The sequence below is a fragment of the Elephantulus edwardii genome, unplaced genomic scaffold (genome assembly GCF_000299155.1).
Source record: "Elephantulus edwardii isolate Elephantulus edwardi_28Jun2011 unplaced genomic scaffold, EleEdw1.0 scaffold00064, whole genome shotgun sequence".
Taxonomy (NCBI): Eukaryota; Metazoa; Chordata; class Mammalia; order Macroscelidea; family Macroscelididae; genus Elephantulus; species Elephantulus edwardii.
Genome location: NW_006399814.1, coordinates 13,885,845 through 13,909,688, shown reverse-complemented (window position 1 = coordinate 13,909,688; position 23,844 = coordinate 13,885,845). Strand labels below are relative to the sequence as shown.

General features: G+C 42.6%; 1 protein-coding gene across 1 annotated transcript in view; it reads right to left on the bottom strand.

Annotated features, from left to right (window-relative positions):
• FSTL4 (follistatin-like 4) overlaps positions 1-23,844 on the bottom strand; it is a 628,064-nt gene that overhangs the window by 318,976 nt on the left and 285,244 nt on the right. The window contains exon 3 of the mRNA XM_006888071.1: positions 56-298. Coding sequence (XP_006888133.1) covers positions 56-298 — 243 coding nt within the window. The remainder of the gene's footprint in view (positions 1-55; positions 299-23,844) is intronic.

The following is a 23,844-nucleotide window of genomic DNA, read 5'->3' as shown; positions in this document are numbered from 1 at the left end:
TTTGAAGACACATCACAAGCTCCAAAATCACAGAGCCAAGGGACCGTATTCCTACCTTTAAGAAAGCAGTCTTTGCTGTGGACAATGACGATTTTCTTCTTCAACAGACAGGCGGCCCGGTGGAGCTCACAGTGGTTTTCATAAAACTGTCCATTAGAGCCGCACACAGGCATGTAGCTGGGCCTGCAGCCCTCCAGGCACCGGCACTCCGGCTCCCCTGTGTCTCCGTTGAGCACACACCGGCTCCCTCGGCTGCAGAACAGCTTTGCACAGGAGGCGGGCAGCCCGCCACCGAGCCCTGCAAGACACAAAGACACAGAAGGTCAGCGCGGAGCCCTGGAGGACGAGTGGGAGCTTATGGGTGGATTTTTGTTCACGTTTACAATAGCCTCTAGCAAAGCCTCCATTTGTCTGTAAGGTGAAGATTTCTTAGAGGTGGGGCTTGGGGAGCTCCACACAGCCCCTGGCCTCTCTCTGACAGGAGGCAGCCACTGTTGTCAGGAGCAGTGCCCTGCATGCAGCATTCAGCTTTCACGGCGGGCTGACGTGGAGCATCTCAGACCCCTGCCCGTCCTGAGACCTGTTGCTAAAATATTGCTTCTTTCTTTCTCAGGCTTGTTTTCCCTGCTGCCAGCTGTAAAATGAAAACATTGGTCATTCTGCGCTCACAAAGTAGTGCCTTATACTGGAGGAAGGAAGCTCATTTCTACTGCTCCCAGGATTTCAAAAACTGCCTGGATTGGAAGCCTATTGAAATCTGTCAACAAGACTTTTTAAAAAGCATGTTTATTTTCCCCTTTCTTCTCTTCTTTCAAATGTTTACCGTGTGATAACTTTGAGCCAGGTTGTGTGCTAGGCATCGGAGATCCGAATGAACGTGTCCTGCCTCTCTCACTCTCCAACTGCACCATTCCAGTTACATACACACAGATATCACTCTGATCTGAGACATAACGCAACCAGGGTCAAGAAGGAAGTCTAGCCAGGGAGCTATGTGAGCTAGGGAGCTATGCGAGCTAGGAAGCCACTTTTTTGAGAACAGATGGCCTCACGGACGATTTCCCAAGAGGCACAGAGGGTTTGAGGCCAGGCTACCAGTGGTACAGGCAGCACTGACATACGTGGGAAGTCTGCATGAGGGCCAGGGGTGAGGAGAGGGGGAATTAGTGTTAGGCATCATGGTAAAGTAGAGGCACTTTGGTCTGATATTGCAGGCATGAGGGAAGCCATTACTGAGCCCAGGGAGGAAGTTTGGAGTAAGAACGAAGTGCTCTCTAGGTGTACAAGATCGGAGATGGGGAGTGAGCGAGCCACCACGTCAAGGAGGCTAAGGCTCACCTCTTCCTCTGGGGACGACATAGTCCTCTGTAACACAGACCACTAGTAATGGCATCAACAGCCATTTCTCACCACCTAGTCCTTTCCAACACAATGCTTAAGCCATGGGAAAGAGCAAAAGCTCGGAAACAGGTTGCTTTGGGTCTTAGATCTGCTATATTTAGTTGGGTGTTCCACTCCCCTGTACCCAGCAACTCTTTCTCATTGCTGTCTAGTCAGAACCAGCACATAGCTGACTCTCCAGAGGGTTTTCTGCGGCTGTAAATCACATGAGAGTAGACTGCCCATCTTTCTCCTGCAGAGCTGCTGGTGGATTCAAACCATCTGCCTTTGGGTTGGGAGTTCAACTCCCTACTGATTGGTACCCAGCATCAATCCACAATTATCTCAGGCTATGGCTGGTCATCAGCATTTATACTTCAGAGCGCAGCATGGCTAGTCCTGTTAGCATGGCTGATAGGCTGGGCTCATTTCTGGAAGGCCATTTTAAAGGGACAGTCTAGATTTGTATCCATAATCAACATTATACCTGGACTGTAGTGGCTCCTTTAAGGCTTTACTTTTACCACAGGGCTAGGTGGTTGTTGTGTGCTGGAAAGTTGGAATCAACCCATAGCTGACCTTCTGGAGGGTTTTCAGAGGTAGTAAATCACACAGGAGGAGACTGCCCATCCCTCTTCTGCAGAGCAGCTGGTGGATTTGAACTGCATGTCTTTGGGACAGTGGTGCAGCTTCTTGCCACTAGGCCAGCTGGGTAGGGCTATACAAAAAGTGAGGTGATTGGGGTTCACCAAGGGAATTGGGCAACATGCTAACAATGTAAACGAGATAAATCACTCCTTTGAGAGGGACCATGCAAACCAGAACTAATGTGAGACTGGCCAGTCTTACCATCTCACCAGGTTTAAACTGAGTCAGTCCAGAGATGGAAAATGGGGATCTCATTACTATCAAGCAGAAAGAAGCAGACAGTGTACTGTGTCCTTTAGATGTTTATAAGCAAAAGCCAGAGACCAGAGCGAGACAGCCTTTAGGCAATTTCCAGGAAGCTCGGCTTGCTGACCCACAGAGCTAGAGCTCCTGCCCTCAGACCTAGGCTAATACTAGAGTCAGGGTGGCACAGCACTGGCAGAGCTAAGAGAGCTTTGTAACGTGCTAGAGCAGGGCAGAAGCCAAGGCTAAGAGGCTAAAACCACAGAACTGTTTACATCAGGCAGTGAAAAGATGTCTGAAATACCTAAATTGTAACTTCTGACTTCCATCATAAAGCTCAGAAGGAATTGTGAGTGTTGTCTATGAGTTCTGCGTAGCACTGAAGCCAATTCTTTAACCCAGTAGTGAAGCAGTGAGAGCCATGGCAGGGATGGCTGGTGTTAGCACTGTTAGGAGGAGGTGTGTCGGACCTCAGAGGAATTGGTTTTGTGCTGATGATGCTCTTGGTGTCCTTTCCCCTTGTGGAGACAGCAGAGGTCAGCCTGCCACACTGTTTTTGGATCACTCCACTGTAACAGTCCAGAAAAACCAGGCTCCTGCTTATGTGGCATTTATGGTAACAATAGAAAGCTGAAAACTACAGGAAATAAGTTAAACTCACTGCTGTTGAGTTCAACTCACAGCCATCCTGTAGGACAGAGAACTGCATCATAGGATTACGGAAGCTATAAATCTTGACTGCTGTAGAGACTACCACGCCTTTTTCCTGTGGAGCAGCTGGTGGGCTCGAACTGCCAATCTTTTAGTTAGTAGATGAATGCTTAACACACTGCACCATCAGGACTCTTTGAAAATGAAAATGGGTGTAAAAACCCAATAATTAAAACGTGGATGTAGATCTTAAGACCGTAGTTTTTGTGTTAAGTTTTAATGAAATCTTCAAAATACTCCACAAGAGAGAATGGCTCTGACAGTCAAGACTGAACCTTTAGCCTCCTGGGATTAAAATGTCTATGTAAGGGGAAAAAAAAATCCTCCCCCCCCCTTGTTTTTGAGTAAGTCTGCTTTTCATCATCATAGATTTGAAAGGGAAAAAAAAATCCGTTATCGTCAGATTAACTGCTTGATTCAATAACTCATTTAAATTCCTCCAGCCTTGGCAAGCTAAGAAATATTGACTTTTTCTTGAATCATAATAAACTAGAAGGTCAGGATATCTCTGAGCACTGTAAGAAGTGTAGCTCCTAAGCTCCTGTGCGAATCTCCTTTATCCACTTTGCTAATTGTTCGCGTGTCACCACGAAGACTCAGGGGCATGGCGGGGCCTCTGCTGGGCTCCTGTCAACATTGACAGCCCCAGTGGAGGGCCAGATCCGCTCACTCTCACACAGCTCTGGCTTTCTTCTGAGGAGTGTTTGATTAGCAAGGTTCTCTTGGGTAACTGGAAAATGGGTTACCCTGGAAAGTGCTGGCGGCTACTACAAGGAACTAATATAATTCTAAAAATACCAGCCTTTGTTTCTTTCTCAAGGAGGAGACAGGACAGAAAGCATTGCCACTGTTTCAATAAACTTCCCTGGGCTGATTGGAAGTGCACCCGCTGATTTGCCCAGTTTGAAGAGTCAGGTTCCAGTGGCTGGTCTCAGTTCCCCATCCTGGGCTTTCCCTCACTGTCAACCACTCAGACTACTCTCTCCCTGCAACTACCCCAGCTCCATCCCACCTGGGGTCTAGTTCTTCTGTGAGGCTCCCCTCTTTGAAGGCTCTGTTCTGCTCTTCTCCTTGATCTGGCCTCTGGAGGCTCCAGGAAGTTGGTTCTTTGTCTTTACAAGTCTAGCACATAATATAATAGGGATACCACCTGGTTGAATAACCAATGCGATCCCAGTGGACTAGGGTATAAAGAAACACATGAATATCAGAACTTGACCTCTCTGTCTTGATTTATTGCCACTTCTCCAACTCTGAGGTAGAGGCTGGGATGAAGAGGGTGGTGGTGTGGGTACCTTCTGAGAAGTTCGTCTCCCCTCACCTCTTTCTAGGAGGACAGAAGGGAAGCTGGAGGGATGGGAATAAAAACATCCCTGAATGTGAGTCTTCTTGGGCAATGAGAACTGGAATTCTGGAATGTCGAGAAGAAAGGGGCTTCAACAATCACAGAACCCACTCAAACAAAATCCAGTGGTGAGTGGAGGACAGTGTGTGAGCGCATCCACCACCTGCCTCTTTTGAAATGCCTGTGTGCCTGGATTTTAAGCAGTAATTCTGAGGATAGACGTACACATGTGTTCCTTGCATTCCACATTTGACCAGCTTGCACATGACTGGAGCTGTTTTCTGAGGGGAGGCGGTACACTCAGAAAACTCCTGCACCAGGCTGCGTACGCTGAAGTTGTCAGGAACGCTCAGGCTTTCTCTGATGTGGCAATAGTTTTTGTTCTTAAGTGTTTGCAATTAAGACACAAGTAAATTAAAGTCCCGCTATGCCCTTCATAATGTCCACTGAGAGTAGGACCCATGAAGAACTATGTATCTTGTCCTGTCCAGGGGCATTGCCAGGCCATGGGGGGATCTGGGGTGCCATCCACGGCCACCAAGAGGCTGACCATGAGAGGTTTCCTCATTAAACACGCCCTTCATAGCCGCTTCCTTCTCATTATTAAAATAGTATGAATTCTCCAGTACTCCAAGGCTGAGGATAAAATCTTAATGGAGAAAGTAACCAAGTGAGACCACCAGCAACTGCCAACGGTATTTATGAGGATGGCCACGATGCATGAAAAAGACATAATGTGTTTAATTTATGGTCATGAAGAAAGCCATTTACTCAGGTTAGAAATGGATCATCATGCCAAATAAGCTGCTCTTCAACACTAATCAAACTCACTGAACACATTGAGAACTGGGAAATGGTCCCGTTAACGTTATGGTATCAACAGAAACAAGCTCATGACTGCTAGGCTATGTCAAGAACTCTATTTGATTCCGGACAGGACCCTTGATATAAAAATCACATCAATTCAGAGCCTCCTCCAAAGTGGTCAGTTTAGCGGAGCTGGAAGTCAAGACTGCTTGCCCCCAGAGGGGGGCGCTAGAGGAGGGGGAATCTCCAGACAGGTTCAGAGAGCCCTGGAGCAGGAAGCCACCTCCCTGCGTTCTCACTGTGACCACAGCACATTGGTGACTGCTCACAGTACAGGTGGTTGGGCTATTTTGCGTCAGTCTCTAGAACTGGTTTCTTATCACAAAGCACACTAATTAGCATTCTCATCTCAGAGATCATGCCCCAAATGACAGATGAGGGGAAACCCATTAGCTTTTCTACTCTGGGATGCTAATACTTACAGACACGTTTCGCCCAGTGCAGCAGTTCTGTGTCTGAGAGCTTGTCCTCAACATGATGACTGAGCAGAACGTTGTTCTCCCTTATTCAGCCCTGAGAGATTGCATTTTAGACCTCTGTCAGGGGAACAGGCCCAGCCAGCACCGAGTCTCCTAGCAAAGGTTGTTATTGTTGGTGTGTGCCGTCAAACTGGAAGTGACTCATAGATGACCTTCCAGCAGGTTTTTTCAGAGGCAGTAAACTGCACGAGAGGATGATGTCTTTTTTCCATGAAGCATGTGGTGGATTTGAACTGCATGCTTGTAGGTTGGCAGTATAATTTCTTACCACTAGGCTAGCTAGCAAAGGAGTAGGGCTGAATTCTCACAACCTTATCCTACCTCATTCTAAAGCCACAGTGAGGTGAAGGCTTGTTTTAAGGAGGCTGCAGACATCAGGCGAGCCCAGAAGAGCATGGACTGAGACACGAAAGACCAAGGCCCAGGAGTGCCCAGCTCTAAGAACTGGCCGCCCTACCTGCCACCTGCTACAATTCCCAGCCTATGACATCAGCTGCTTCCAGCTTCTGCAAACACAAGCCGTCAGTCCAAGGAGCACGCGCCTACATATCACTGTGTATATTGCATGTAATTACACATTTCATTTGTCCATAAGTACCAAACCATTTGGGAGATGCAGCTCTTGGTGCATCCCTAAGTTGAACTGCTCAAAATCTTAGGTCTGAAGATGTGCCTGTGGAAGAGCCATGTGTGGATACTGGTGAGCATATATGTGGGGTGCACAATTCAGCGGTGACTGGTAATATAACTTTACTGCCTTTTCCTCCCAGGAAAATGAATATTCTCAGCTATGCCCAGGGTGGTTCTGACCAGCCATAGAGAGACTGTTTAAGTTCTGCTTATTCATGGCAGAAATAAGTGTCTTGTGTCAGGCTATAGAAGGTGAATCTGTGTCAGCGCCAGGCAGGCATCCAGCTCTCCAGCCATGCAGAGTTTCTATACTGTAGTTGACTGCGTAGTAACCATGAGATGCTTCCGGAATATTAGCCTGTATCAGTTCTCCATCCACCTAGTGCCTCAACAAGTGTTTGTTGAGCATCTATGATGTGTTAGACACAAAACCAGAGTATTTACATCACAGTGGAGAAAGACACAATGAATCTATCTTTCTCATTGCCATCGAACGGGAACCAACTCATAGCTGATCCTCCAGTGGGTTTTCAGAGGCTGTAAATCACATAATTTCTCATCTTTATCTCTTGGAGCTGCTGGCGGATTTGGACTAGAGTGGCTCAGGCTCAGGGTTAGCAGCACAACTCCTTACAGATTATGCCACACAAGGAATAAAGAAATGAGACAAGTGTATACTGTGGAAAGTGCTAGAAGGAAATAAGTAGGGTGCTGAAGTGGGAGGGCATTTTGGATCTGATGCTCAGGGAAACTTCCTGGATGAGGTGACAACGGACTTGGGAACTGAGTGTGAAGGGGACAGAGTCAGAGGAAGAGAGAATTGAGCAGCCTGGAGTACCTCAGAACCTGGCGCAGGGTCATGACAAAGGAAGAGGTACCTGAAGCCCCACTCAGAGACAACGCTTGCCATGCAGACTCCAGTTGGCCAAGCTGTACTACAAAGATGTCTCTTTGCTTGCCAGTACTAGCTGGATGTGGAGTGACTTACTCCTCAGAAGCCTTCGGTCAGCAAATACTCGCCCTGCTTCCCACATCTTTGAACCCAGCCCATGCTGAAGCAATCCACAGGGGCTGGGAAGGTCCGCTGGGCTCATGACTACTGGGTGGTGGGAAAGCAACATTATCTGACACAGGCCACCTTGGCAAAGGCCTCTACATCCTTGGTGCCACGGTTGCCCAGGTCTGCATCAGTTCTGTAAACTCTCACATTTAAATATTGAGATGAGAACCTAGAATTCCTCCCAGGAAGTTTTGTATTTTTAATACACAGTCAGGGAAGGCTATTCACTGAGGCATGTCAAGTGTAGGCACCATGAAAACACTTGTAGGAACCAATCTATTCCTTATGGAGCAGACACAGGCCTCACTCAGAACAGATAATGGCATGAATAAATGCCCACCTTACAGACTGGTAAATGTGAGACCAGAAGTCATTGGTAGTTTTGTGCAGGTGGTAGAACATAGATTTGATCTAATTTCACTCAAAATCCCTCAGATCTAGAATAATCTATTTAGCTATGAACATGGACTTGCTTTGGTATTTTAAATTGCTTCCTACAACATCTGAAAGTTGGACAATGAAGAAGGAAGACTGATGAAAAATTGATGCCTTTGAATGATGGTATTGGTGAAGATTAGTGAATATATCATCAACTGGCAAAAGAATAAACAAATCTACCCTGAAGGAAGTGAAATAAGAGTGCTCCTTAGAGGCAAAGATGAAAATTCCTCTCACTTTACTTGGATCATATTTTCAGGAGGAGCTAGTCCTTAGAGAGATATCATGTTGAGAAAGGTAGAGGGTTAGTGAAAGAGAGTAAGATCCTCAAAGAGATTAACTGATACAGTGACTACCGCAGGGCCTGGGCATAAGAGAAATGATGAATAGTGCAGGGTAAGGCAGGGTTCAGAATTGTTGTTAATTAGGTTGCTGTGAGTCATAGTTGCTCTTTAGTACCTTGGAGAGGTCTCTGACAGCAGACTTCCCCAATGCAATTCACCTTTTAATTTTCTGGCTGCTGGTACCAAGAGTGTTGATTGTGGAGCCAAACAAACTGAAGCTGTTAACAATCTTCAATCTCTTCACCATCTATCATGATGCTGCCCATTGGTCCAGTGGTGAGAATCTTTGTTATACTGATGTTGAGCCTTAATCCATATTGAAGTCTACAGTCCCTGACCTTTCACAGCAAGCATATCAGGTCCTTCCCAGTGTTGGCAAGCAGGGTAATGTCATTTGCATAACGCAGATTGTTGAAGAGTCTTCCTCCAATCCTGATGCTACATTTCTCCTCATGTAACTCAGCCTCCCAGATAATCTGTTCTGCAGACAAATTGAAAAGGTATTGATATAGGAAACATCCCTGGCATACACCCTTCCCAATTTTGAACCATGTAGTGTTTTCTTGCTCTGTTCTGATAACTGCTTCCTAGTCCAAGTATAGGTTTCACATAAGCATGATCAAGTGTTCTGGGATTCCCATTCTTCTCAGACTCAGCCACAGTTTGTTATGATCCACACAGTCAAATGCCTTTGCAGAATCAATGAAGCACAGATAGACATACCTCTGGTACTCTCTGCTTTCAGCAGAGATCCATCTAACATTAGCTATAATATCCCTAGTGCCACTTCCTCTTCTAAACCCAGCCTGCACATCAGGCAGTTCTCTGTTGATATGCTGTTTCAGTAATTTTTGAATAATTTTCAGCAGAATCTTGCTTGCATGTGATAGTAATGATATTGTTCGATAATTTTCACACTCTGTCAGGTCACCTTTCTTTGGAATGTGAACAAACATGCAAACAACAATAACATGAGTCATAGTTGACCTGATGGCACCTAACAACAGGAACAAAAATATGGGGAACTCATGCTGGGAACTGAATTTGCAGTTAGCTTTCCCAACACCAGGATACAACTAAACATAAGTCAGTAACCTTGGCCTGTAGATCTCTACAGCTCGCACAGCTGGTAAGCATGCATGGAATGCTGAGGTTCTGCCCTGTAGACTGGAAGAAGATTGAGATCCAGCAGGGGCCAAAAGAAGATGGAGGGAGTGCAGAGTTGCTCTACCAAAAAGAATTGGCTGACACAGAACCACTTCAGGAAGTAGCACATGATCAGGAACCAATGATGACGAAGGAAGAAGTTCAAACTGCACTGAAGGCAGTGGCAAAAAATAAAGCCTCAGGAATCGATGGTTTATCAATGGAAGTGCTTCAACAGATAGACGTCACCCTGGACATGCTCACCAGTCTATGCCAAACATTTGGAAGACAGCTCACCTGGCCAAATGACTGGAAGAGATTTATGTATATTCCCATTTCCAAAAAAAGGGATTCAACAGAATGTGAAAATAACCAAACGACATTATTAATATCACATACAAGTAAAATCTTGCTGAAGATTATTTAAAAATGGCTGGGAAAGTACACTGATAGAGAACTGCCAGAAATTCAAGTTGGATTTAGAAGAGGCCTTGCTACCAGTGATATCATTACTCATGTCAGATGCATTCTAGCTGAAAGCACCGAATAGCAGAAGAATACATATTCATGTTTTATGGACTATGAAAAAGCAGTAGACTGTGTGGATCATAGCAAACTATGGTTAACATTGAGGAGAATGAGAATCCCCAAACACATAACTGTGCTCATATGAAATATATACTTCAACTAAGAAGCAATTGTCTGAACAGAACAAGGGAACAATGCAAAGCTTAAAATCAAGAAAAGCATGTGGCAGGGCTGTTTCCTTTCTGTATACCTATTCAATCTGTGTGTTGGGCAAATCATTTAAGAGACTGCTAACAAACTCCATGTCGCAGGCTTTTCTGACTTTGACTTAGTGGTTTATTCTGAAGCCAACCTGTCAGACTCTAGTTTAAACTCTGTGAGCAATACACATGACAAGTTAAATTACCTTTTGGCAATGGCTCACTCTGTGTTTCTGTTAAGCTTTGGGACCTGGGGAATGTTATCAAGTCTTTCCGAAATGATCAAACTCCTGCTTTCATGAAACACCTAAGCACATCAGCTTACAGGCTGTGTTTGGTGCTGAGTTTGAAAGGCCCTGTGGTCACTAAGAGGACAGAGCACCTGCCCAACAGTGACCTGAACAATTTCAGGGACGATGGGGTAGAATGGAAGTGAAGTGAGAGCTGAATGTTGAGGAACCTTACAGAGGGTGAGGGAGAGTGCTGGCCACGTGTGTGTGCTACCTACTCCATGTGGTTACAACAGAAACACTCTATATGAATGATTTTAAAGAGCAAGAATGTCTTTCCTCACAGTCCTGCAGACCCCAGGCAGGCTCTCCACCACGTCAGGGTTTCGAATGTCCCTGTAAGTCATCTCCACCACGTCAGGGTCTCAAATGTCCCTGTAAGTCATCTCAGGCTTGTCACAGTTTGTAGAGAATCTGCACACAGCGTTTGTCTTTCCTGGCGTGAATGTGTGTTTCTGGGTCTGAATTGCTCTTTGAATAACTCAAATAACTTGATTTAAAACCCACACTAGTCAGGGATGATCAAATTAACATAGCAAATAAAACCTCATTTCCAAAGAGGTACCTTAAACCCATGTTAAGTTTGTTCACAGGTTTATTAGCAGGTTGTGTCATTCTGCCTGAAGGATTTACATCTAACCAAGCTGGTACCAGAACAAAGCACAAAATAGCTTCCTATTGACTGGGACAGGGCTTTGAGGGTGATCCTTTCTGATCACAGACAAAGAGCAAACATCATGCACAAATCCTGAAGCATAATTTTAAATACACACTACAACATGACAGTCCTACTTATGTTAGTGCGCTCAAGAATTATTGAACTCCTTCAGAAGAGGACCAGCAGGAGGTAGAGCTGAGTCAAACGAGAAGTGAGGGTACCATGTTGGCTGAGGAAGAATGTTTAAATGAGATGACTAGGTTAGGTACACAGTGGCTATCCAACCAGCTGATCTACAAGGTAAAAGAATCATAGCCTTTGGGATTATCTCTTCTCTCAGAAAGAAATAATTTACATCTTTACTGGAAACAAATCTATAACTTAGCACATAATGTTACTGCCTTGGCCTTTGCCTAACAGTAAACAGCAATTCTAACAAAGATGGGATATTCTGGTGGCCTAGTGGGTACGGAACTGTGCTTCCAACCCAAAGACAACAAGCAGTTCGAATACACCAGCTGCTCTGAAGGAGAAAGATGGGCACTCTCCTCCTGTATGATTGACAGTATTTGCTAACCCACTGGGCGATCAACTATGAGTTGGTTCTTACTTGATGGCACATAATAACAGCAACAAAGATGTCAACCTCCAGCCAGATAAGCGCATCAGCAATGGGCCTGCCAAATGAAACCCCAAAAAGGGCAATGCTCATTTCCTTTGCCTTATTCTAAAGGTTTGGATCATTTACCACCAACAAAGTGCTACAGTGATGGACTCTTTGTGAAATGCCAAGGTCTTGAATCTTTTTCTCCTAGCTGGAGAAAAAGCCTCACAGAAAGGTCCTAAAATAGAGGAATGGGGGCCTCCACACTACATTGCTCACATTGGGAGACTGAAGAGAATTCTTACTAGGGAAACGCAGCTGATAGAACACAGGAGAACACGCCGGGTCAGAAGCCCATGTGAGATTGAACACGCCCCACAGCAGGGAATGCTCAGGGCTCCCCCACAGAACTTCCCCTGCAGCTCTCTTTGAGCCCCAGCTGGATTTCATGGTAAGAAATCAGTGAGAACTTGAGTATCCACACAGTCCTGTGATCCCTGTTTCTTAGAAGCTCTGTGACCCCAAGCAAATCTCTTATCCTCTCCCCTTATTTACAAATGAAGACAAAAATTGTCTGCCCTTCATAAGATTGTTTTGAGGATTAAAACTAGAGGTGATTAATTGAAAGATCATGTCACATAGTCAGTACTCCATTCAGACAGCATGAATGAGTGAAGGCTTGGATAATTGGATTGAAAGCAAAAGAAGCCATTTGGTTTTGCAGATTCAAGTGGATAGGAGCAGGAACTAGAGATCGTCTTCAGGAGACTGGCCTAAATGAAAAGGTGAACTTATTTATATGGAAAGTATTGACGAGTTTTTAAAAGGCAGCCTCGAAAAAGAGCGTGCCTCAAAATATCCCCAGGAAATGCTTCCCTTGCAATTTTCCTTGCATCAGTGGTTAGCTTGACCCAAGACAACACTGCTGAGCTTCTAAGTCGGAAGAGCGTGCCGTCACACAATCTCAAGGCCTGGGGACCAGAGCTGGTTCATGTCAGACCTCAGCAGGCTCTGCTCAGCACCAAAAGGTGGTGCCGGGTGACTGGCATCAGGGTCCCTGACCTGCCGCTGGGCCCCAGAGCTCAGTTCTCAAGGCAGCTTTGGTGCAGTGCAATCTGAAAATGTTCTCCAGACTATTGACAGCCAGGTCCTGCTTATTCTTTTCCACTAGGCAGTTCTGTGTGATGACAGTGAAGCTCCCTAACTCCTTATTTCTGGAGCATTCCCCTTGAAGCCTCCCACAGGCACATTCCACCTGTTCAAGGATTTTAGGCTGCTGGCCCGAAGCTTTCTCCTGGTGTGTTTTTTCTTTTTTTTTGCCTATCCTCAGCACTTTTCACCATAAAGGAGAGTATTCCCTGTTCCTTTGATACCTGAGACAAAATAACAGCATCTGGGGCAGGAGCTTTAGCTGCTAGATTTCACAGTCCCTCAGAACTTCACAGCCCAAGGCAGAATGGTCTTCATGGTGTCATGGTGAAGATCAGCTTTGACTTATGTTCAGAGCTCAGCCCAGGGCCTGGCACAGAGCAGGCTGTGGAAAACAGCATATGCATTTCTGCATAGACCTAAGGCTGGTTGACCAGGGATTTGTGGTATTAGGATATCAGCAGTATTAAAGAAACAGGTATGCGGATGAACCAAGAAAGTGGTGAGAGGGGTAACTGTGTAATGGGATACAAACGGAAGACTAGAAGTCTGCATTCTCTTCTTTGCTTTGTCAAGGCTAAATCTTTCACTATAACCCTCCTGAGGTAAAAAAAAATGTAAAAAAAAAATTCACAGCTTTGAATTTAGGTTGTGTTTTAACTTGGCTATCTTTTGGCAATAAGAAAACTAGAATAATCACATCTTTTTCTTTTTTACCTTTATTTGCCCAATCAAGCTATCTCAGCTGGCTTTTGAAGGGTTATTTCAGAGACCTTCTTGGAAAGAAAAGCCGCATAAAAATGTGAAGCACAATAGGAGTTTTGCCCTTGGGAGAGTTTCTTTTACAAAACAGTTTTTGTTTTAGAGCACTTCCTCCAAATAGATTCCTATCCCCAAGTTCCTTTTCTTTGCCTAGAGCCTCCTCAGCTTACATGTGTCTTACTCTCTGTCACCAGGTCCCTTCTTTCCCCGCCTGGTGCCACACTATCCTGTCATTCTCTCAGGGTCCTGGGGGCTCCTCCAGCCTTGGAGCTATGGGGCCAGATGCTGCTACTCCCCACAGGTATCACTCTCGCACTGATGGCCCATTACGCGTGTTCTCTCCTGCTTTTCCACCAGCTAATGATTCCAGGCCATGACACCTCAGCCTGCCTCCAATTATTTCAAGGATTATTGTGGAAACACACAGCATGTGCCCCTGCGATGCTCCCCACCACTCTATACCTTGAGTTTTATGAGCACAGAAAGAATGTGAAATTCTGCAAGGGCCCTTCTACCTGTTGTATAAGCCATGCCGGAGCCAGCTCCTCACCTTGGCTCGACCCCTTCAGTAGATGGGCCTCACAACCGGAAGGAATATGTTCTTCAGGACTCGAATTTTAAAGCAGAAAACGGGGCTCAATTAAAAGATCTAATGTTGGTAGGAGCCATCAAATGGACTCTTGATTCATAACTAGCCTGTGCACCACAGAATGAAACACTGTCCCATTCTACTGCACTCTTACAATCTCTGCACTGTGTAAATTCATTGCTGCAGCCATTGAGTTAACCCAACTCTGGAGAGGGCCTTTCTTTCCTTCCTCAGCCCTCCATTTCTCTAAGCATGATGTCTTTCTTCAGGGACTGTCCTTTCCCGACAATAGGCCCAAAGTATATGAGACAAAATCTCTCCGTCGTCTTCTGTAAGGAGTGAGATGCCTATATATGTCTTCCAAGATAGATGTCTTTTGGTTATTCATGGTAAATATTCAATATTCTTCTCCAGCACCAAAATCCACAGGCCTCAGTTGTCTTCAGTCTTCCTTATGCATTGTCCAACTTCCACATAGATATCAAACAATTGAAAGGACCACGGCTTGTGTCGGGAACACCTTGACCTTTACACTAACATTGTTGCTCTTTAGCATTTGAAAGAGGTCCTGGCCAGCACATTTGGCTTCTTGATCACTGACTGATGTTCAAGTCAAATGAAAATGAAATTGTCGACAAACAAAATCTTTTCCCCAACTATGGTGATGGTGTCTATTGGACCAGTTGTGAGGCGTTTTTCCTCTTTATGTTGAGATATAATCCATACTGAAAGTTGTAGCCTTTGAACTTCTTCAATGGTGCTTCAAGTCCTCTTCATACTAAGCAAGGCTGTATTATATGCATAACACAGACTATTGATGAGTCTTCTTCAAATCCTGATGTCAATTTCTCCTTCACAGAGTGTATTTGTGTTACTAGGTTCCACTGAGTTGAGTATGACTCACAGTGACCCTATGAACAGCGTATCTAAACCCTGTCCTATCCTGTGCCATCCCCACACTTCCGACACACTAGGACCAATTGCAGCATTCACTGTGTTGATTCACCTGGTTGAGGGTCTTCCTCTCCCTTAACAACCCTCAGCGTTTCTGAGCATCATGTTCTTCTCTAAGGAATAGCCCCTCCTAGCAACATGCCTGTAGTATGTGAGGGCAAGCCTCTTCATCTTTGCCTCTAAAGAACACTCTGGCCGCACCCTCTCTAAGACATAATTGTCTGTTTTGTTGGCAGCACTCTTCCCCACCACCACAGCTTAAAGGCATCAATTCTTCTGCCACCCTTATTCACCGTTCAGCTCTCAGAGGCATAACAAGTGATTGGAAAGACCATAGCCTGAATCAGGCACACTTTAGTTTTCCAACTGACATCGTTGTCGTTGTTATGTGTCATCAAGTCACCTGCAACACACAGTGACCCTATGTACACTAACTCTGAAACCTACCCTTGTCCTGAGCTAGTCTCACTGACTCTGGCACACCTACCCCCTTTCTCCAGCTACTGCATGAATCCATCTTATCTGGGGTTTTTCTTTCCCGTGCTATCCCTCTACTCTTCCTAGCATGATATCCTTCTCCAAGGATTGATCCTCCTGGTTACAGGCCCAAAGTATGTGAGATGGAGCTTCAAAATCTCAGTTTCCAAGGAGAAATTTGTTTCACCATCTCCAAGATAGACCTATTTGTTTTCTTGGCAGTCTATTGTCTGCTCAAGACTCTTCTCCAGCACAACTTGAAGTCATCAATAATTCTTCAATCATCCCTAGACATTATACAATTCTCTCATACATAGCAAGTAATTGTGAGGACCATGGCCTGGATTAGGTGCTCCTCAATAATATAGAGCGGCCCCTAGCTACAGACTTTTCCAGTGCATTATGTCTTCTGATTTTCTGACTGCTTATACCAAAGGTGTTAATTGTGGATCCAAGTAAGATGAAGTTGTTGACAGTATTAATCTTTTCCCCATCATGATATTGCGTATTGGTAAGAATCTTTGCTTTCTTGACATTGAGATACAATCCATATTGAAGTCTGTATTCTTTGATCTTCTGCAACAAGTGCTTCAAGTCCACACTTAATAGCAAGCAGGATTGTATCAATCTGCATAACCCAATTTATTGATGAGATTTCCTCTGATCTTGATGCCACATTCCTTCTCATAGAATCCAGCTTCTCAAATAATGTATTCACCATTCAGACCGAATAGGCATGGAGAAAGAACACAACCCTAACACATTTCCTTCTTAATTTTAAACCATGTAGTGTTCCTTTGCTCTGTTTGCACAAGAGCTTCCTGGTGCAGGTAAAGGTTTTGCATGAGCATAATTAAGAGCTCTGAGATTTCCATTCTTCCCAATGTTAGCCACAACTTGTTATGATCCACACAGCCAAACACCTTTGCATAGTCAATAAAGCATAAATAGACATTCTTCCTATATTCTTTCTTTCAGCCAGGATCCATTTGACATCAGCAATGACATCTGTTGCCACAGTCTCATCTAAATCCTGCTTGAACTTCTGGTAGTTTCCTATCTATGCACTGTTCTGGCCATTTTTTATTCTCTTTAGCAGTATTTTGCTTGCATGTGATACTAATGACATTGTTCAATAGTTTCCACATTCTGTTGAGTTACCTTTCTTGGGAATGGGAACAAATATGGATCTCTTCCACTCCATTGATCAGATAGCCGTCCTCCACATTTCCTGGCTTAGACTGGTGAGCGCACCCAGTGCTGCTTCTGTTCATTGAAACAAGTCAAGCACTCCATCAATTCCTTCAGGCCTTATTTTTTGCCAAAGCCTTCAATGGAGCTTCCACTTGCTCCTTCATTACCGTTGGCTCCTGCTCATATGGTACTTCTTGAATTTTTCCATGTTAGTCACTTTCTTTCTGTAAAGTGATTGTGTGTATTCCCTCCATCTTCTTTTGATGCTTTCTGTGTCATTCAACATATCATCATGTTGCTGTTAATATGTGCTGTTGAGTTGCTTGTGACTCAAAGCGACCCTATGTACAACAGCTCTGAACCTTGTTATATCTTGAGTCAACCTCATTGTCTCTCACACATACCTACCTCCGTACCCCAGTCACTGAATTGATCCATCTCACCCAAGATCTTCCTCTCTAGTACTGTCCATCCACCTTTCCAAGCATTATGTCCCTCTCCAAGGACTGGTCCCTCTTTGCAACATAGTATGTCAGACAGAGTGTCAAAATCCTTGCCTCCAAGGAACATTCTAGTAGTTTACATTCCCTGAGACATATCTGTTCTTTTGGCAGCCCATGGGATATCCAGCACATTTTGCTAACACTACTGCCTAAATGCATCAATCCTCTCCTGTTATTCATTGTCCAGCTCTCTGACTGGAAAGACTGTGGCTTGAACCAGGTGCAGCTTGGTCTTTACACTGACATCATTGCTCTTTAGGGATTTGGCAAGTTCCCTGATGGAAGACTTTCCTCATGCTACCAGTCTCCTTGTCTCCTGACTGGTTGATTCCAAGAGTCCTGACTGTGGTCTAAGCAAGATGAAATAATTAACAATTTCCATCTTCTCTTCATCTGTCATATTGTTGCCTATTGGCCCAGTGGTGAAAATTTTTGTTTTCTTGATATATACTGAGATGCAATCCATATGAAGGCTGCTGTCCTTGATCATGTGCTGCAAGTGTCTCAGGTTCTCCTTGCTTTCAGGAAGCAATGTTGTATCATCTGCATAACTCAGGCAGTTGACTTTTCCTCCTATCTTGATGCCATATTCATGTTCTTAAAGGCCAACTTCTCTAACGATTTACTCAGCATATAGACTGAATAGGCAATGGGAAAGGATACAACCTTGATGGACACATTTTCTTATTTTAAGCCATGCATGTTGTTAGGTGCCATCAAGTTGACTATGACCCATAGCACTCTTGGGAACAAACAAATCTGGACTTTGCTCTGTCCTGAACTATCTTCTATTCTGAACCATCTTCCTGATCTCTATTATTCACAAATACATTGCGGCAGTCACTGGGTCAATTCTTCTCATTGAGAGTTTCTTCTCTTTCCCCTACCCTCTGTTTTTTCCAGCATGCTGCTTCTCTTCAAGAACTGATTCCTCCTGAAAATATACCCATAGTAAGAGAGAAGAATTTTCTCTATCCTTGCCTCTAAGGAGCACTCTGGTTGCATTTCCTTCAAGACAGATATGCTTGTTTTTCAGGTAGTCCATGGTATACCCAATACTCTTTGCTATCACTACAATCTAAAGGCATCAACTATTCTTTTATCAGCCTTATTCATTGTTCAACTTCCCATTGCACAGGAAGCAAGTGAAAATACCATTGCTTGAATCAGGTACACCTTAATGTTGAAACTGACATCCTTGCTTTTAAGAACTTTAGAGAGGTATATGACAGCATTTTCCCAGTGCAAGACATCTTTGGATTTCTTGACTGCTGCTACCACGGTTGTTGGTTGCAGATTCAAGTAAAATGAAATTGATGACAATTTCAGTATTTCTCCATCTACCATGTTGATCCTGCAACTCGATGGCACTTAACAACACAACAACAACCATGCTGTTATTTTCTAATAAAAAAGGAGTCAATTTTTTCAGTCAATTGCATATCCTTTCCTCTCAATAAACTGTTACTGTTATGTGCCATTGAGCTGCCTGTGACCCACAGCAATTCAATGTACAGCAGCTCTGAAACCTACCCTATCCTGAGACAGTCTCACTGACTCTGGCATACCTACCCCCTTGCCCCAGTTACTGTATCAATTCATTTCATCTGGGGTTTTCCTCTCCTGTGCTGTCTCTCCACCCTTCCAAGCATGATGTCCTTCTCCAAGGACTGGTCCCTCCTGGCCACATGCCCAAAGCATGTGAGACGGGGCTTCAAAATCTTAGCCTCCACAGAGAAACTTGGTTTCACCCACTCCAAGACAGACCAATTTGCTTTCCTGCTGGTCCATGGTATATTCAAGACTCTTCTCCAGCACCACAACTTTTTCTGTAATCCTTAGTCACTGTCCAGCTCTCTGATACATAGCAAGTAATTTCAAAGACCATGACTTCGATTTATAAGTCAGCATCCATAAAAGTATTTATTAGATAATATCAAGACAAAGCTCAGTAGAAACATCAAATAGATAATTTCACTTTTCTGTTTTTAACTCCAACTTTCTTGCTTGCTTGAACTAAACATTTACTGAGACCTCAGGTAAGTCCAAGGCTTTGATGAGTCCTTTTCTTCTGGATAAATGGATGAAATAAGTTTACTCTGAGCTCAAGAGAGCGAATAGAGACCTGAGAGGTAAGGACTTCCTCTCGGTTTCTCTGTTAAGGCAACTGCTGTGGAACTGACTCTTATCCATGGTGACCCCATGTGTCTCAGAATATAACTGCTCCGTAGGGTTTCAATGGCTGAATTGTCTTCCCTTCCCCTCTTTTTAAAGCAAACCACCAAGGCCTTTTTTGCAAAGAAGCCTCTCAGTGAACGTGAACCCCTAATTGTTGGTTGGACGCATTATCTGTTTTCATCACCCAAGGACTCTACTGTCTCCATTGAGGTCTGACAATCTTTTTCCTTTTACCCAGGGTCTCAATCACCTTATTAGGTACCATTAGTAAGACTGCTACTGCCATAGGCACTTCAGTGCAGGGATCTGTGCTCCATGAGCAGACAATGGAAAAGAATTATCAGGAAGTCCATCCTCTCGGGAGGGGAATGAAAAACAGACAAAATAAAGCTGCTAGACAAGACAGAGGACAATTTGAACAGAGACAATAGAATAAAAAAATAAATCTCCAGGAGGAGCAAGTACAGCATAATAAGGAATTTCAGGAGAATCATGATTTTTTGTCAAATGAGAAAAATAGAGGAAATTTAGGATAGGATGGATAAAGAGAGCTAACTTCTAATCCATACCAGGAATGGAGCAGGAAAAAGCACAAAGAAGTTCTAGACTATAACAGTTATTCCTATTAAAACCTTAGGAAAAAAGAAATAGAATAAAGTCCATTAAATATATATTCTTAAGTAGTCAAACACTGCAAATTCCCAATTAAAATCAAGAGCCAGGTAAGGACACTTGGCATATCATTCTACTCAAAAGTGAGGTTTCATGAGACAAACAAAATATTCAATAAAACTTTGAAAATGAAAGAAAACTATAGTTTTGTGTTTGGTGGTTGTTTTTTTTTTGGTTGGTTTTTTTTTGGCTGGTTATGTATCCACGTACTTAGAAAGTGAAGAGACATTAGAAAACATTAAAATTGTGAGAGCATTATGCTGAGGTGGTTGGACAGATAATAAATATGTAAAAACGAATCATTGTTCTCTACATTAGCAATAAGTAATTAGAAATAAGAAAAAAGGACATAATACACTTATAATAATGATAAAAGTCATAAAATACTTATGAATACAATTAACATGAAAGCCATCAGACTTACATGAAAAGGCCTATAAAATCTTACTGAATGTCATAAAATAAGGTTTAAAAAAATGCAAAGATATTTCTTATTCTTAGGAATAAGGAAGACATTAGCATGCATTTACAAGTTTAATGTAATTCTTTTGGAATTAGGTAAAATAACTGTAAGACATTTATTTGGAAGAGTAAGTACCTTCAGATAAATAATAAATCTTATAAAAAGAAGAAAAAGAATAATGCAGGGGATATGTCTTATCAGATATCATAAGACCAAACCAGAAACTGCTGTCATCAAATCAATATTATATCGACACGGGAATAGAAAAATCAATGACTACAAATTTGCTAATAAAATTGAAGAAAAGAACTAGAAATAAATCTCAGTGTGTATGAAAATTTTATTGTGATAAGAATAACCATTTTAGTGAGAAAAAGGTAGTTATTTGACAAATGGTGCCAAGACAAATTAGCTGTCTACCTGGAACAGAACAGCAGGGGAATCATAGTTCACATTACATAAACCCCAAGGTAGAAGAACTAGAAATATTTACATTATTTCTTCAAATTATGAGCAGATATAAAAGAGTTAATACACTGGATAGTATAAGACATCACTACTAACAATTGTTATTTATCCATCCACTCGTTGAAATTAATAGGTCAATTAGTTTTTAATTTCCCATTGTGTCTCTGGTCTATTCCATTCTCTTTCATACTTAATCATTGCCCTGAATTTTGTGCTTATCATTGTTTTTCTTTTCTTTATATTGTGTTTCATCTTTTTACTTCTGTTCAGTTTTAGATGTTTTTGAATTCTATATAAATGAACCCTAGTAGTGTATGTGTTGGAGACTTACTTCTTGAGTGTCAAAGTATATGTTCTGTTTCATTTATGTCCTACATGCAACTATAATTTACTCATTTTCAATACAGTATAGGACTCTCCGGTATAAAAATACTTATTATATTAGTCCACATTCAATTATTTATTATAATTTTATTTCTTCTCTTTGTTTCATTTTTTAATTGATCATCTTTCCTTATTTACTTTTTACTTTTTCCTTCTGCTTATATACTTTATTTGTTCATGGTTTATTCCATACATGTCAAAAATGAATAATTAACTCACTCTTATATTAATAATTATTTTCATTCTCTCCCAGAATAATATAAACATTTTCTAATACAGAAAGTTCAACTGTTTCTTTCCTGTCCTGAATACACAATAGTAACATACATTGCTCCTCATACTTTCTTCTTATGCCTTATATTTTCTCAGTTATACTTGTCTACAATGCCTATTTGATTCCCATTCTAAAGAAACATGTTTGTAATTAATTCTCTCTTTCAACGGATGTTGACTGTATATCCAAGCAAAGTTAAACTGTTGACAAAGTCAATCTTTTATCATGATGTTGCCTAATATTCTTCCTTTTTTCACTACTTTCATATCATTGCTTAACAATTTTTTTTAAAATTTGTTTTCAGAGTCAGATGTCAGACTGTGACTTTTTAAATTATTGTTGTTGTTACATGTTGTTGAGTAGACTCTGACTCCTAGCAACCCTATGTACAATAGATCAAACCTTGCCTGAGCCTGAACTTCCAACAATCTCCACTGTGCTTAATCCATCAGGATGAGAGTCTTCCAGATAAACACAGACTTATTAGCATCAACACATTTCCACTTAGCCTTTGGAAAGGGGATGAAAATAAGTCCTGTAGCAGAGAGTCTGAGGAAAGGCCGGGGTTACTGTCTGATGTCTATTTTAATTATCCTAAGCCAATTTCCATGTTTAAAGAAAATGTAAACTCTCTTATGATCATGAATTTGAACATTAAAGAGAAATGTAGTGATAGGATTCAGTAGAAAAAAAGCACAAGAAGAAAAAGGAAAAAAATGTCCCTAGAGAAGAGCTTCTCAAGATCTGAACCTTATTCTACAGACATCAGTGGTGAGGGGGCAAAGATCAGTGGTCCATCCCTTTTAGAATATTTCTGACAAAGGAGATAAAGAGGTTGAGTTGAGTTTGATGCATTTTCTGATTAAGCAATGCCTTGTTTTAGGCAGTCCTACAGGAAGACCGGAAGACCCTCAATTAGATGGATTTGCACAGTGATTGCAGCAGTGAAGGGATAGGACAGAGTTCACATCTGCAGTTCATAGGGTCTCTATGACCATAGCGTACATGACTTGACAGCACGTAACAACAACAAACCATAGTGTGAGTCTTGAGCCTCTATAATGTCATCTGATCTGTATTTACGCCATCAGAACAAGACTCTTCTTAGCCTGCCCAGTTTTCTTGAGGCAGTACCATCAGAAAAGAGAGATTTTATTTTTTGGAAATATTGACATATTTCCATCTAAGACCTGGGCAGAAAGACAAGGTTCTTTAGCCATTACTGAATCAATTTTAGTCATAACGGCATATTAAACAGAACAAATCCCATTCTTCTACGAAGGTAACATTTAACAAAAACAAAATTACTTTCAAGATAGAAAAATATTATTTCAACTCTAAACGTATCAGAATGACTTTGAATTTTTAATTTCAATGCTGGAAAATTATTAAAATATTTTCTATTAAAAATTTAATATTTTTTTAAAAAGTAGTGGCAAAGTAGGGTGTCTGTGTCTAGGTATGCACAAGAATGGGGATCAACTGTAGCTTGATTGGTTTCTGGTAGGCAGAAGAGTTAAAGTAGATTGTACTTTGAGGAGGGAGCTCTCATAGCCTAGAGAATAGACAGCTGAACTGCAAACTCAAAGGTGGGCAGTTGGAATCTCCCAACTGCTCTGTGAGAGAAAGATGGCCTTACTCCTCCTGTGCAATATTTAATCTCCTCCACTGATCTGAAAACCAGCTTTGAATCAGTTTTGACTCGATGGCAATGAAAGAGTCAAGGAAGCTGCTCCTCCCTAGTTGTATTCTGAATGCCTTTCACCTCGGCAGATCTTCCTTATGAAGCAGTGTCAGATAGTGTTCTGCTGCTGTTTGTAAGGTTTTCATTGGCCAATTATTTCAGAAGTGGATTGACAATCCTGTTTCTTTACTGTCTTTGCCTGTAAACTGTACACCATGAGTGACTACTGGTATTAGAAATACCAGGGACATAGCTTCCAGTATGACACCAAGCCATCCTAGTATGACAAACTAACATACTTGTGGTAGAAAGTAGGGTTAAGGTTCATAAAAGAAAGGTGTCTATGGGGCAGTTGTTGTTAGGTGCCGTCAAGTCGAGTACGACACATAGGGACCCTATAAAAAAAAGATCTGAGCCCTGCTCTATCCTGTGCCATCTTCACACTTACTGGCACACAAGAGTCCATTGAAGCAGTAATCATATCAGTCCACCTGGTTGAAGGTCTTCCTCTTCTTCACTGAC